We start from the raw sequence: 14539 nt of genomic DNA on the forward strand, positions 1-14539 counted from the left end.
GAGCAGCTCTGTAAAAACAGTCCCAGAGATTTGGGCACAGCTGTAGCACTGAGTGCAGCTAAAACACGCTCAGTCAGTAATTTAGGCGTGCCAAAAGACGGAGCTCAAATTACTATAAAAACACTGTAATTCGTCCGGTAGCAATAGCTGGAATCCAAATGACATCTTTCCCCACTATCCAAGCGACCTGAAAGGGGGAATAGTATTCAACTCCGCCAGTACTTTTGCAGGAGCAGGGTGAGCCGTTTTGCGGCTTTACCCTGCACTCAAATCTCCCGGCGGCTTGATCATATGTATGCTGAGGGAATGGGGCAGATCTGGCTACCATACTGGGGTGGGAGAGGGTCACATTATGTAATGTAAGTGGGAAACCCGGGTCCAAATAATTGTGTAATACCATATACCGTGGTACCGCCATACTGTGGTATTTTTTATGACGGTTATCATACCGTGAATATTCATACTGTTGCAACCCTAATTTCACATTATATTTGCAAACATTTTATAGATTACTTTTGGCCTATGTGTATAAAATGTATGGTAGTACTAATAAGAAAGAAATCGTCTACATTACATCCATCTGACGTAGTAGGTTGTCTTGGGTGGGAGGTTTGAGATAATGCTTCAAGCTCAGTTACTGATTTATTTATTCTCCTTTTAAATGGTACATGTTGCAACCATGGTGAACCTCACGCCCTCATCTTCCAAGGTTCAACGTAATTGTTTATAAACAATAGATGTAGGTTTCTTCATTTCCAGGTAGACTTCCACACCATGTAAGGAGCTCAGCTGATAAAACATACATAAGTTTGTCCTTTCAGGTTCTATGATTTCACAACCTCCCACACGCCCCTTTAGTGGAGTAGATTTAGGAGTTGCCTTGGCTGTTGATAAAGGGTTGCTCTACAATACTTCATCACCCCTCTGTAGAAGTCTTGGCAGGGAAGTGAGGTCTTGCAACACTATGCAAAATGCTGAGTTGGACAATGATTTGCAAGGGTAAGTTCAAGGCTATTACAGAAACAAAATGCAGGGAAGGCTTGGGTGAGTACATGCATATGGTTCTATACTATACAATGTAAATGGCAAGGACTTAAAGGGAACCTAAACTGAGAAGATTATGTTTTGTTTTGTTTTTTTAAAATACCAGTTGCCTGACTCTCCTGCTGATCCTGTGTCTCTAATACTTTTAGCCATAACCCCTGAACAAACATGCAGATCAGGTGCTCTGACTGAAGTGTGACTGGAATAGCTGCATGCGTGTTTCAGGTCTGTGATTCAGCCACTACTACAGACAGAGATCAGCAGGACTGCCAGGCAAATGGTATTGTTTGAAAGGAGACATCCATACCCCTCTCAGTTTAGGTTCCCTTTAAAGCTAACGGGATCTTTGTTTAAAAAAAAAAGAAACCAGATACTTACCTAAGGAGAGGGAAGGCTCTGGGTCCTATAGCGCTTTTCCTCTCCTCTCCCGATGCTCTCTTTCAGAAGGCAGCTCCTCCGTTCAAATCCCCCACTGCGGAGGACTTCAGTAGTCTTTGGGAGCAGAGTCCTCACTAACACAGGTGGCTCCATACTGTGGACACGCGAGAGAGGGTGCTTGCGCATGCGCAGTACGGAGAAGCCCGACTTCGGAACACTTGGGCTTCCGAAGATTTCCAAAAACTCCCTTCGGCGGCGGAGAAAGCAGCATTTGAGCAAATTGGTCGAATCCTTCTACGGGGGAGCCAGCGCTACAACGGGGACCGGGAGAGGAGAGGGAGGGTTCTATAGGACCCAGAGCCTTCCCTCTCCTTTGGTTTTTTTTTAAACGTCAGTTCCCATTCACTTTAAAGCGTACCTGATGTGATATGATGAGAAACATATAATACTAGCCCTAGTAAGAAATTCTCTGAAGTCCTTCAGAGTTAATAAATTTAACTTGTGATGTAAAAGAGCTTGTCAATTCAGTCCAGTTTCCTGAAAAGTAAATAGAGGCTAAGAATGCTGAGAAACAGGGAGATAAGACTTCAAATGAGGTTTAAGTGCAGGATAATTGGAACAGCATTATTTATCTTCTCTTTCAGCTTAGGAAGGCTGAACGTGGATTCAAAAAAGCAACTGTGACAGCCTAATGCGGTCTTAAAAATGAAGCTGTCAAAATGAAAATAAAAATATGAGACTCATTTCCATGTTACTAATGTCCTATTTATCATCTGTACTACACATAGAATTCATTATCTCTTAAGTTTATTTCCACTTCAGGCTCACATTAAGCCTTGTAGAAAGGGATTGTACTTTTGTACTATGAGATATTTAAAAAAATATATATATGATCAATCATGAGAAAATACATTTTTGCGCAGATGAGAATTTTTGCTAAAATATTTTGGCATGAGAAATCCCCCTTTTGCCAAATGCAATGAAGTCTTTAGGCTGGGAAAGCACATTTTTGCACAGATGAGAATGTGCGCAAACATATATGAGCATGCATGCAAAGACACATTTTCACTAAATGCATTGGGGTCAATGGGTGCTGGATTTATTCATTAGGTGTTTTGACTACACTCACTACAGGGAGTCCTCGACTTACGAACGCCCGACTTGCGAACTACCCGAACTGCATGAATTCTGTGTTTCCATGGGAACAAGTAAAAAAAAAGTTTTCAAATTTCAAAATGACTCAACTTTACCACCTCCCAGTCCGACACTGGCTAGGATATAGAACAGGAATAGTTGTGGTCTACATTGGAGAGCTATGTTGGGGGGGGGGGGGGGGGGTGTTGTTAGGAGGAATAGCTCAGTGGTGATGAGGTATTATGACCATTTTAGATTCTGTCAAACATTTTGGTAGATGTGAGTGCTAAATAAGTAAACAATAATAATCCACTAACATCCAGGGAGAAGGTGGGATGTTATCACTTCACCATGCAGAGGACCAGGGCCCCGTCAGATATTTTGTCATTAGGGTCTCCCATAGTTTGTAGCCCCACTTCTGCACCGCCTGAATTAGCCATGCTAGAATAAGGCTTTCAGGTGTTAGATAATATAATATAGCCAGGGTCAGTTCTAATTATAATGGGGCCTCTGGGTAAAATTAATCTTGCCCCCCCACCCCACCCCAAGTTATTAACATTAGGTTCCCTTTTTTCTGACAAATTCCACTCCCCCCCCCCCCTCTGCCCGGGCCCCTGAGCTATGCTCCCCGAGGTCTCCCCCTAACTTTATTTTTATCCTTGGGGCCCCCGCAGAGTTTTTCGCAGCATAGTCATTTGCCTGTGCCAGCTGGTGCTCAACTCTATTAGACCGTGCATTCCCGTCTTCATCCTCACATTGGCAAAGGTGGGAATGCATGGACTCATATCGGAGCGAGCCAGCCACGGCAGGTGAGTCATGAGGATACAGAGAACTTAGCAGGGGCCCTGGGAACAAGGAGGGTTCTGGAGGGGGGACCTGGGAGATGCGGCAGTGCTTGGGGGGCCCTGGGGCAATTGCCCAGATTTCCCCTATGGATGCACATAGGCAGTTTCTATGAAAGAACTATAGGAGAGACAGTCAGTCCTGTCACGCTGTCTGTCCCCCCCCCCCCCCCCCCCCCCCCCCTTCCCGTGATGAAATGGAGCATCATTACCGCACAGCAGAATTTCATGCTAATAGAATTGAAGTCCCCAGAGGGAAGATGTTGTTGTGATAGTAACTAAAGCTAAACTGCTAAGTGGTCTCTAGACAGTTGTTAGACAGCAGCACAAATAGACTTACAGTCCCCATCGGCTCATTTCATTCTGTCTGTCTTATGTTTGACGTGTTTCCCTAAATGGTGACATAAGCACTGCATAGTTTTACAGTCATTTTGTGGCTCATGTAGCTCCCCAGACTTATGAATATGTTAAACACTTATCTGATAGAATCACCTGCAAAAGAAGGTCATGTGCAGATTTGAAATTGCGGTTGGAGAGGTATCTGGAAACTAGTGAGGTGATGTAAAGGGGAGAGACATTGTGGAGAGCTTTGTAGGTTATGCTAGGTACACATGATACAATTTTCTGTTAGATTTACCTGCCAGATCGATTTTTTCCAACATGTCCGATCTTTATTTCTATTGATTTCCAAAGAAGTGAACAAAAATCGATTTTGAAAATCGATTGCAATCAAGATCGGACATGTTGGAAAAAAATCGATCTGGTGGGTAAATCTAACAGAAAATTATATCTTGTGTACCTAGCATAAGGGTCAAAAGTTTGAAACAGAACCTCTGGTTGATTGGCAGCCAATGAAGAGCTTGACAGAGAGGAGCAGCAGAGGGAGAAGAAAGATGCAGCAGAGTTCAGTACAGGTTGGAGGGTTGCCAGTTCTTAAAGCATTATGCATGAAAACAAGCATTATGCTAAATAAAAAATAGGAAAATTCTCAATGCACCAATTTATCTCCTCTTTACGGCTCTTTCATACTAGAGGCTAGTTTCAGCGTTTTACAGCCAAGACCATAGTTAGCGTTTTCCAAGGTGTAATGTGGCTGGATGGTGTAATGGTTAAGGGCTCTGCCTCTGACATGGGAGACCAGGGTTCGAATCTCGGCTCTGCCTGTTCAGTAAGCCAGCACCTATTTAGTAGGAGACCTTTGGCAAGTCTCCCTAACACTGCTACTGCCTATAGAGCGCACCCTAGTGGTTGCTGCTCTGGCGCTTTGAGTCCGCCAGGAGAAAAGCGCGATATAAATGTTATTTGTCTTTATTTGTCTTTGTCTTTTGTCTAAAATAAAAGTCCATAGACTTTCATTTTACCTTTCACACCTAAAGCAGCTTTTTTGGGGCATTGCATTTTGAAGCTCCTTGGAGCTTTATCAAAGCTGTTTACAGCCGAAGTTGGCTTTTCGTGTTTCAATGATAGTCAATGGAAAATGCCAACTACAGCTTTTTTACAGCTGTTTTAAAGCCTTTTACAGCTGACTTGTGTGTTCTTTTTATAGAAAAAAAAAGGACGTTTTCATATGAGCTGTAAAACGCATTGAAAACGCTATGTATTGGCTGTAAAACGCTGACAGCAAAAGGCAGCGTTTTAGCCTTTTCTATAGTGTGAAAGAGCCCTTAGAGACCTACAGCTGCACTCTTACATCCAGTAGTCTGAACCACACCCCCCTGCTGACTCATAGCCTATCAGGAGGCATGGCACCAGACCAAAGCCAAACAATACCGGTTTCCTGGCAGTCCTGCTGATTTCTGGCATAAATAGTGTCTGAATCACACACCTGAAAAAAGCGTGTGGCCAATCCAGTCAGACTTCAGCCAGGAACACCTGATCTGCATGCTTGTTGAGGGTCTATTGCTAAATTTATAAAAGACAGAGGATCAGCAGGGCAGCCATGTAATTTGCATTGTTTAAAAGAAACCTAATATGTCATCCTCCATATCCCTCTCACTTCAGGTGTGCCTTAAAGGAAACCTGAGGTGTTAATAAGTAGTGTATTTATACCTACCTGGGGCTTCCTTTAGCCCAGTGGTCCTCAAACTAAGGCCCGTGGCCTGAATGAGCGAGACATGACTGAATGGCTGGTGCTGGAAGTTCTCCTCCAGGTATGATTGGGGGAAATCAATACCTAGATTCAATGTCATGTTTTTCAACATCATTTTATGTATGTTCCGGTCCACCAGCAGTCTGAAGTATGTTGACCCGGCCCTTGACCGAAAATGTTTGGGGACCTCTGCTCTAGCCCCATGAGGTGTGTGGGCTCCCTTGTCGTCCTCTCCAGCCGCTCCATTCTCTTGTTATCCCTAACAGTATTCTGGCCAGTCGCACTCTTCTGCACATGTTTGGCTCGACCACGCCCTCTCCCTCCATCACACTCCTGCAGTCGGGAGCATGTTGTTCCTGCGCAGTAGTATTGCGTATGCGCAGAACGCTCCCAGGTGAGGGAGCGCGAAGGTGGCGCACAGCTGGGCTACGCATGCTCAGAAAAGCATGACTGGCCGCGATTGGCCAGATTACTGGTGGGGATAACGAGAGACTGGAGCGGCTGGAGAGGACGGTGAGGGTGCCCATGCATCTCATGGGGCTAGGCAGGGGTGTCAAACTCAATAACGAAAGGAACCAAAATCTAAAACATATTCGCGGGTAAACTGTTTATTACGACTTAACATTTATTGAGCAGTCTCAAACTAAGCGGCATAACTATGGCGACCATGGGGGGCCCACTCCTTCTTCTTCTGCAGAGCAGCACAGTGGAGCCGTTTAATATTTACCTGCCCCAGTGCTCCACACACTCTATGCTGCATACCTTACTCCTGAAGCATGTCATGTGATCGGGAGAAAGAGGTATGAAAGCACAGAGCATGCAGCTACCAGGAAGACTAGAAGAGACACGACGCAGAGCTGGAGCAGGCAGGGGCTTTGCTAGGATCCTAAGAGATCCGGGGCACTTTCGGGCTCTCCAGTCAGAAAATGGGTGTGGCCATGCAGAATGTGGGTGTTGGCATGGGTGGAGCCAAATTTAAATGACCTTAACAGCAGTCTAAGTAGGCCTGCCCAGCAAAATGTTGGATGAAGCCCCCCTCTCCAGTAATACAAAAAAACAAAACGAAAGTGCAGCATATCACATAAATAGGCAGGCAGTGTCACTTAAACATAAATAGGCAGAGATACCTAGCTTCTGTGCTGGCTTGTCTGGCCTACTGCCAGGTTGTCAAGCAGTCCCCCATAGCATTCCCTGACCTTCTAATCTAGTGGACTCCCTCACATGCTCTCACGGGCCTCCCAATGAGGCACCACAACTCCCAGCATGACCCCACAAAAGAACACAAAAGAACCACAGTTTTCAAGATTCAATCACTTTGTGTAACACAACGAAATTACTTTTCCCTGCATGTCCCCCATAAAGGCATCACAGAGCACAGCTTGGCACCACAGCACCCCAAATGCCAACATAGAGCCAGCACAGCACCCAGCATACCCCCGACTGATGCACCACAGTTTTCAGCATGCCCACCATGGAGGCACCACAGCCGGCGCTCCCTGGTGACATCCAGGGCACCCCCGAATATATCCAGGGCATGTGTCACTGATCTTTGGGCCTAGCAATGCCCCTGGGAGCAGGTAAATATTACACTGATCCACTGCACTACTCTGCAATGTGGGGAGAGTGTTTTACCAGCCACATTGGGTTACATCCCAGGAGGAGGCCCCATGTTAAATTTGTGGGTAGGGTTCCATGGGTTGTTGCTGAAGCCAGCTCAAACTGGCAATGTCACCAGCGTGCTCCTCTGGATGTGAAGACAGTATGCTTTACTGCTTACAATACTGCTCATTTGAAGCTTTCAAGAACCACATAAAATGGCAAGGAGGCCCACATTCGGCCCGCATGGCTTGAGTTTGACACCTGAGGGCTAGAGGAAGTCCCGGGCAAGTATGAATTGATCTGAAAATAAAAGATGATTCATTAGACCAGGTCAACTTCTTTCATTGCTTCATGGTTTAGTTATGAGACTCACAAATTCATTGTAGGTCCTTTTGGTGCTGCCGGACGGGTGTCAGTATGGACACTGGTGGGGGACAGGGGTCAGTATGGACAGTGGTGTTGGACAGGGGTCAGTATGGACAGTGGTGGTGGAGAGGGTCTAGTATGGACACTGGTGGTGGACATGTTCCATTATGGACATTGGTGGTGGACAGGGATCATTATGGGCAGTGGTGGGGGACAGGGATCAGTATGGACAGTGGTGCTGGACAGGGTCCAGTATGGACACTGGTGGTGGACATGTGTCTTTATGGACACTGATGGTGGACAGGGATCAGTATGGATACTGGTGGGGGTCAAGGATCAGTATGGACAGTGGTGGTGGGCAGGGGTCAGTATGGACAGTGGTGGTGGACAGGGGTCAGTATAGACAGTGGTGGTGGACAGGGTCCAGTATGGATACTGGTGGTGGACATGTGTCATTATGGACACTGGTGGTGGACAAGGATTAGAATGGGCAGTGGTGATAGACAGGGGTCAGTATGGGTACTCAGACTGATCTGCGGCTACATAGCTCCACTTGCAGCAAGCTGTTATGCACTCAGTATTTTGTAATGGCTATCAATATGTTTTTCAACAGTTTGTGTTACAGTAGCATTTCTGTAGCATCAGAGCAGATGGACCAGCCTTCAGTGACGTTTGGCTGGCCTTGGCCCTGTCACTGGTTGACTGCTTGTCCTTCCTCAGACCACTTTTAATAGGTACTGACCAGTGCCTACCGGGAACACCACTCAAGACTTGCCATTCTGGGGATGTTGTGACCCACCATCTAGCCATCACAATTCGGTGCTTGTTAAAGTTGCTTAGATCCTTACACATGGCCATTTTTTCTGCTTCTAATACATCACTTTCTAGAACTGACTATTGTATCCCACCTCTTGCCAGGTATTGCTGTAATGAGATACTCAGTGTCATTCACTTCTCCTGTCAATGGATAAATGTTGTGGCTGATCGGTTTACAGTTGTAGAGGAACTGTAGGTCTAAAGGTGCCCATTAACGGTACAATTTTTTTCACCAAATGTGATTTTTCGATGCGATTTTTAGCATTGAATTGTATAGAAAATGTGCCATTTATGAAGACAGTCGATAAGGAACGATTCTTTGGTTGATTGCTAAATAGGATAAAAACCGATCTAAAAGTTGGATTTCATGATCGAAGAGAGAATCGTTCAGTAAATGTGAACAATCGATTTCCTTCCAATTAGTTACGATCATTTAAATCGCACCGAAAGTTCACATTTAGTGAAAAATTTTACAATTAATGGGCACCTTTAGATTTGTAACCTCTAAATGAAAAAAACTGTGAAATCACTAGTAGGGGAGCCAAACTTTACAGCAGCAATGGTTCCTGGAGAGGCTAATGGGCATGGAGGTAGTGTTGCTCGGATACAATCTGTGCACGAGCATTTTTTCACTATCCGACATCGTGATCCAATTCCGTGATCGGAAATCGATCACGGAATTCAATCAAGGATGCGGCAGTTTTTCTGCGTATTTGGCCTGTGATCATGGAAAAAATAGCCGTGATTATAAGCCCCTTTACATGATATAAATACCAAATTTACAGGATATATTAAGTAGAACATTGGGAACAAGGGACATTTTTTTCCCAAAAAGACCTTACAGTTTTTTAGATAATCGTGCGCTTTCCTGCAAGCCCCATAAGAAGCCATTCACGCCAATCGGTGTGGAGTGGTCCTGGAGTTGCCGCCGCAATTCACGCTAATTGGTGTGGAGCGGTCGGCAAGAGGTTAACATATCCTGCAAATTTGGTGCTTAAAGCATGTTAGGGGGCTTTCCAATTAACCGCTAAAGTCGGCGGGTTTTGGCGGGATTTAATCACAAATACTTTTTCATTGGAAAACTTAAATTAGATTTTCTCAAAAACTATAAAGTCTTTTTGAAAAAAAGTTTTTTGTAAGTTGTACCCACTGATCACCTCTATAATCCATGCAATTCTGGGGATTGGGGCTTGTATGGGGGTTTTGCTATTAGCATTCAAGTCAAATCCGGATTACAGGCAATCACGGATAAAATTTGAGTCAAATCCGTCATTCAGTTTTCAGATCACAATCACGGCTTATGCAGATTTTTGGGACTGCCGTGGCCGGATTTATTTGAATCCGTGATCGGGGGGTATCCAAGCAACACTACTTGTAGGCCAGCAGACACCATCTGACTGTCTTTATAAAGTCTTCAGTTTATCAGTTTATTTACCTTTTCTACACAATTTTGCTCTTCATAATTTGGGTTTCTATATGCAGCTCCAGCGGCTACAAGGTTTCACCCCTGACAAACCCCTATTATTATTATTTACATAGGGCCAACATCTTAGATAGAGGTGTACATAGTAAAAAACAGATACAGTGGCTTGCAAAAGTATTCGGCCCCCTTGAAGTTTTCCACATTTTGTTACATTACTGCCACAAACATGAATCAATCTTATTGGAATTCCACGTGAAAGACCAATACAAAGTGGTGTACACGTGAGAAGTGGAACGAAAATCATACATCATTCCAAACATTTTTTACAAATCAATAACTGCAAAGTGGGGTGTGCGTAATTATTCAGCCCCCTGAGTCAATACTTTGTAGAACCCCCTTTTGCTGCAATTACAGCTGAGAGTCTTTTAGGGTATGTCTCTACCAGCTTTGCACATCTAGAGACTGAAATCCTTGCCCATTCTTCTTTGCAAAACAGCTCCAGCTCAGTCAGATTAGATGGACAGCGTTTGTGAACAGCAGTTTTCAGATCTTGCCACAGATTCTCGATTGGATTTAGATCTCGACTTTGACTGGGCCATTCTAACACATGGATATGTTTTGTTTTAAACCATTCCATTGTTGCCCTGGCTTTATGTTTAGGGTCGTTGTCCTGCTGGAAGGTGAACCTCCGCCCCAGTCTCAAGTCTTTTGCAGACTCCAAGAGGTTTTCTTCCAAGATTGCCCTGTATTTGGCTCCATCCATCTTCCTATCAACTTTGACCAGCTTCCCTGTCCCTGCTGAAGAGAAGCACCCCCAGAGCATGATGCTGCCTCCACCATATTTGACAGTCGGGATGTTGTGTTTTGAGTGACGTGCAGTGTTAGTTTTTTGCCACACATAGCGTTTTGCATTTTGGCCAAAAAGTTCAATTTTGATCTCATACGACCAGAGCACCGTCTTCCACATGTTTGCTGTGTCCCCCACATGGCTTGTGGCAAACTGCAAACGGGATTTCCTATGCTTTTCTGTTCACAATGGCTTTCTTCTTGTCACTCTTCCATAAGAGCCAACTTTGTGCAGTGCATGACTAATAGTTGTCCTATGGACAGATTCCCCCACCTGAGCTGTAGATCTCTGCAGCTTGTCCAGAGTCACCATGGGCCTCTTGACTGCATTCCTGATTAGCGCTCTCCTTGTTTGGCCTGTGAGTTTAGGTGGATGGCCTTGACTTGGTGGGTTTACAGTTGTGGCATTACTCCTTCCATTTCTGAATGCTCGCTTGAACAGTGCTCCGTGGGATGGATGGAAATCTTTTTGTAGCCTAAGACTGCTTTACATTTCTCAATAACTTTATTCCTGACCTGTCTGGGGTGTTCTTTGGACTTCATGGTGTTGTTGCTCCCAAGATTCTCTTAGACAACCTCTGAGGCCGTCACAGAGCAGCTGTATTTGTACTGACATTAGATTACGCACAGGTGCACTCTATTTAGTCATTAGCACTCATCGGGCAATGTCTATGGGCAACTGACTGCACTCAGACCAAAGGGGGCTGAATAATTATGCACACCCCACTTTGCAGTTATTTATTTGTAAAAAATGTTTGGAATCATGTATGATTTTCGTTCCACTTTTCACGTGTACACCACTTTGTATTGGTCTTTGACGTGAAAGTCCAATAAAATTGATTCACGTTTGTGGCAGTAATGTGACAAAATGTGGAAAGCTTCAAGGGGGCCAAATACTTTTGCAAGCCACTGTAGTTGGGAGCATAGATACATGATTGGGCAGCACGGTGGCGTAGTGGTTAGCTCTCTCGCCTTGCAGCGCTGGGTCCCTGGTTCGAATCCCAGCCAGGGTACTATCTGCAAAGAGTTTGCATGTTCTCTCCGTGTCTGCGTGGGTTTCCTCCGGGCACTCCGGTTTCCTCCCACATTCCAAAAACATACAGATAAGTTAATTGGCTCCCTCTAAAATTGGCCCTAGACTACAGTACTTACACTACATAATATAGACATATGGCAATGGTAGGGATTAGATTGTGAGCTCCTTTGAGGGACAGTTAGTGACAAGACAATATATATATATATATATATATATATATATACACTGTACAGCGCTGCGTAATATGTCGGCGCTATATAAATACTAAATAATAATAATAATAAAATGATTGAGAAGTTTAAAATTCTGTACAATCAGCACATTAAGCAATACAAGTACAAATACATACATAGTTGAGGTGTGGCTTGAGATAACACCTATATTGATATTGGGAATAGGAGGCACAGATCTACACAGCTTTGTGCGTAGCCTGGGAGTTCTAATTGATGGGGATTTAAACTTCCGAACTCACATCTCTGCTCTGGTGAAATCATCCTATTTTCACCTTAAGAACATCGCAAAAATCAAACACCTCATCCCCCCAGAAGATCTACTAACTTTAGTTCATGATTTCATTACCTCCCGACTGGACTACTGCAATGCTTTCTACACTGGCCTTCCAAAAAAAGACTTGTACCGCCTACAGCTGATACAGAATACTGCTGCCAGACTGCTAACCATCCAACTCCATCACTGCCACATAACACCAGTATGCACTCCCTTCACTGGCTACCTATAGAATGGCGGGTCCTATTCAAGATCGGCCTACAGACATTTAAATCACTGAATAATCTGGGCCCTGGATACATTAATGAAATGTTACAGCTGTGTAGCAATCCCTGCATTCTCAGATCCACAGGTTCTAATAATCTAGTCATACCCAGAGTCCACTTGGAAACTTTTGGTCCCAGAGCCTTCTGTCATGCTTCCCCTACGTTTTGCAACTCCTTACCTCAAAAGATCAGGACAGTTCTGTCCCTGGACGTGTTTAAATTCGGACTGAAAACCCACCTGTTCAGTTTGGCATTTGCAGAAATATAACTTTTGTTGTGTGAATACTTCATCCTACTACCAATTACTGAATCTGAGAGAGCCTAAGCGCTTTGAGTCCTATGGGAGAAAAGCGCTATAGAAATGTTATTGTATTATTGTACTATTGTATTGATATATGTTCATATGATAAGTTACAACAGAATAGGAAACACTAGGAGGAGGTTCCTACTCCTGCAAATTTACAATCTAGAGGGTAATGGTTTGGAGACGTTAGGGAGGGAGACACTGGGTTAGCGGATGAGGCAGTGAGCCTCTATTGCTACCTATTTCAGCAACGACAGACTTGCCTTTCCCCATCCACCTACTTGATCATACGTTTTGATAAAATTATTTAATTAGAAAAGTTAAATTACATCCCTAATAAATTCTGTCTCTTTATTGTGCAGTCTCTTCAGTGAAATACGATATGCTGCTGGAGCCACTTCGAACCAATCTGCACAGCAAAGGGCAAGAACTGCTGTAGGAATAGCCAGGGTCCAGGCACCATCCGCTACTGATATTACTGGTGATTCTGAGGAAGAAGATCAAAGTCCCCCAGAATGGCTGGAGAAGGAGATGATCAGAAGACACCAGAGGAGATATTCCTTGGGGCTGGTGGACAATGTCCTGGAGAGTTTACAGAATTTCTCTGACCCCGCCAGGAGCCTCAGGAGAGAGAAGGTTTGTTTTCCCTCCTGTTTTCCTAGGGACTGTTGACAGGCAAGAAATTTGTACTCCTAACTGAAAACACTGCTATATGGTCCTTTACCATCTGAGGATGGGGCCAGTGAAATACACCAATGGTAAAACCAATACCTACAGACTGGAGATGATAGAGGCAAATTGCTATCATAAAGTTGTCTACAGTAGGACACTCCCAACACTATAGAAGAAACTGCTCTGGGGGTGACAGACTTTAAACTAAGGGTGAGGAGATAAAACTAGCAGGTTAACTATATATATATATATATATGCAATAATTCTTTACATTTTCAGCAAGGAACCAGATTTACTGGCTTTGCTCCCAGGAACTCTTCCTGGTTAAATATTTACATAGACACACACCCTAATAACTGTTCTCCTGAGTTTTTTTCCAAGGAGATATTTTCCAACCTTACCAATAATACTTCACATTGAGCAAGAAATTACTCAAAAAAAGTTTGATATTGTACTTTTTCACTTTTAGTATTTTTTCAATAGCTAAGTGCTGAAAAGTTACTTTGTAAAGAAGATAAAACATTATCTCCAGGGAGAAAACTCGAGAGAAAAGTTAATTGGATAAGGGCCAGAGTTTGGGTTTAAAAAAAGAAGAGAAACATTGAAAATGTGTAGGCCATTTAGCTATGAAAGGGGAAAAAAGCATTCAGATGGCAGTCCTATTGAATCCCTGGATTAATTTTCATGCAGTCACGCATAGAAAAATTTAGGCTTTTGAACTATGGCTGTGAAGAAAACTGTGTTCCCAATAGAGCAAAGAACGTACATTTTTGTCCATTCTCCACTCATCGCTAAACAGACAGTGAATGGCTCCTATTTTATAAATAGGAACCATTCATACTTGTCGTTCTGCAACGGATCCATGAGATTTAGGTGAGGTTGCTCCACCTAACTCCACTGACACCACTGAGTGCACTCTTTTTCTCTTGTCACCCCTATTGCCAGATCATCCCACCACCAGAGTGGACCACAGAGTGGCACCAACCAAGCACCCTACCCATAGACAGCCAACTTTGATAGCTCCTTTTGCAATCCAGCAAACCTCACGTTCTAATTCACCACTCAGATGAATGGACAGCCGTTGGTACTACTGCTTACTGTCGTTTAGGCAACCACCATTTTGACTCTGATTTTTGCCGTTGTCTGCTCAGCGCTTAAATTGTTTACCGCCGCGCTTCCGTGTTCTCCTGTGGGGATGAAAAACGCTGCATGCCGGA

At 44.1% G+C, this 14539-nt stretch overlaps 1 protein-coding gene across 1 annotated transcript in view; it reads left to right on the top strand.

The window, feature by feature from the left end:
- LOC137545617 (cilia- and flagella-associated protein 337-like) overlaps positions 1 to 14539 on the top strand; it is a 217848-nt gene that overhangs the window by 6082 nt on the left and 197227 nt on the right. Inside the window, exon 2 of the mRNA XM_068267032.1 lies at positions 13013 to 13286. Coding sequence (XP_068123133.1) covers positions 13013 to 13286 — 274 coding nt within the window. The remainder of the gene's footprint in view (positions 1 to 13012; positions 13287 to 14539) is intronic.

Source organism: Hyperolius riggenbachi, chromosome 2 (assembly GCF_040937935.1).
Source record: "Hyperolius riggenbachi isolate aHypRig1 chromosome 2, aHypRig1.pri, whole genome shotgun sequence".
Taxonomy (NCBI): Eukaryota; Metazoa; Chordata; class Amphibia; order Anura; family Hyperoliidae; genus Hyperolius; species Hyperolius riggenbachi.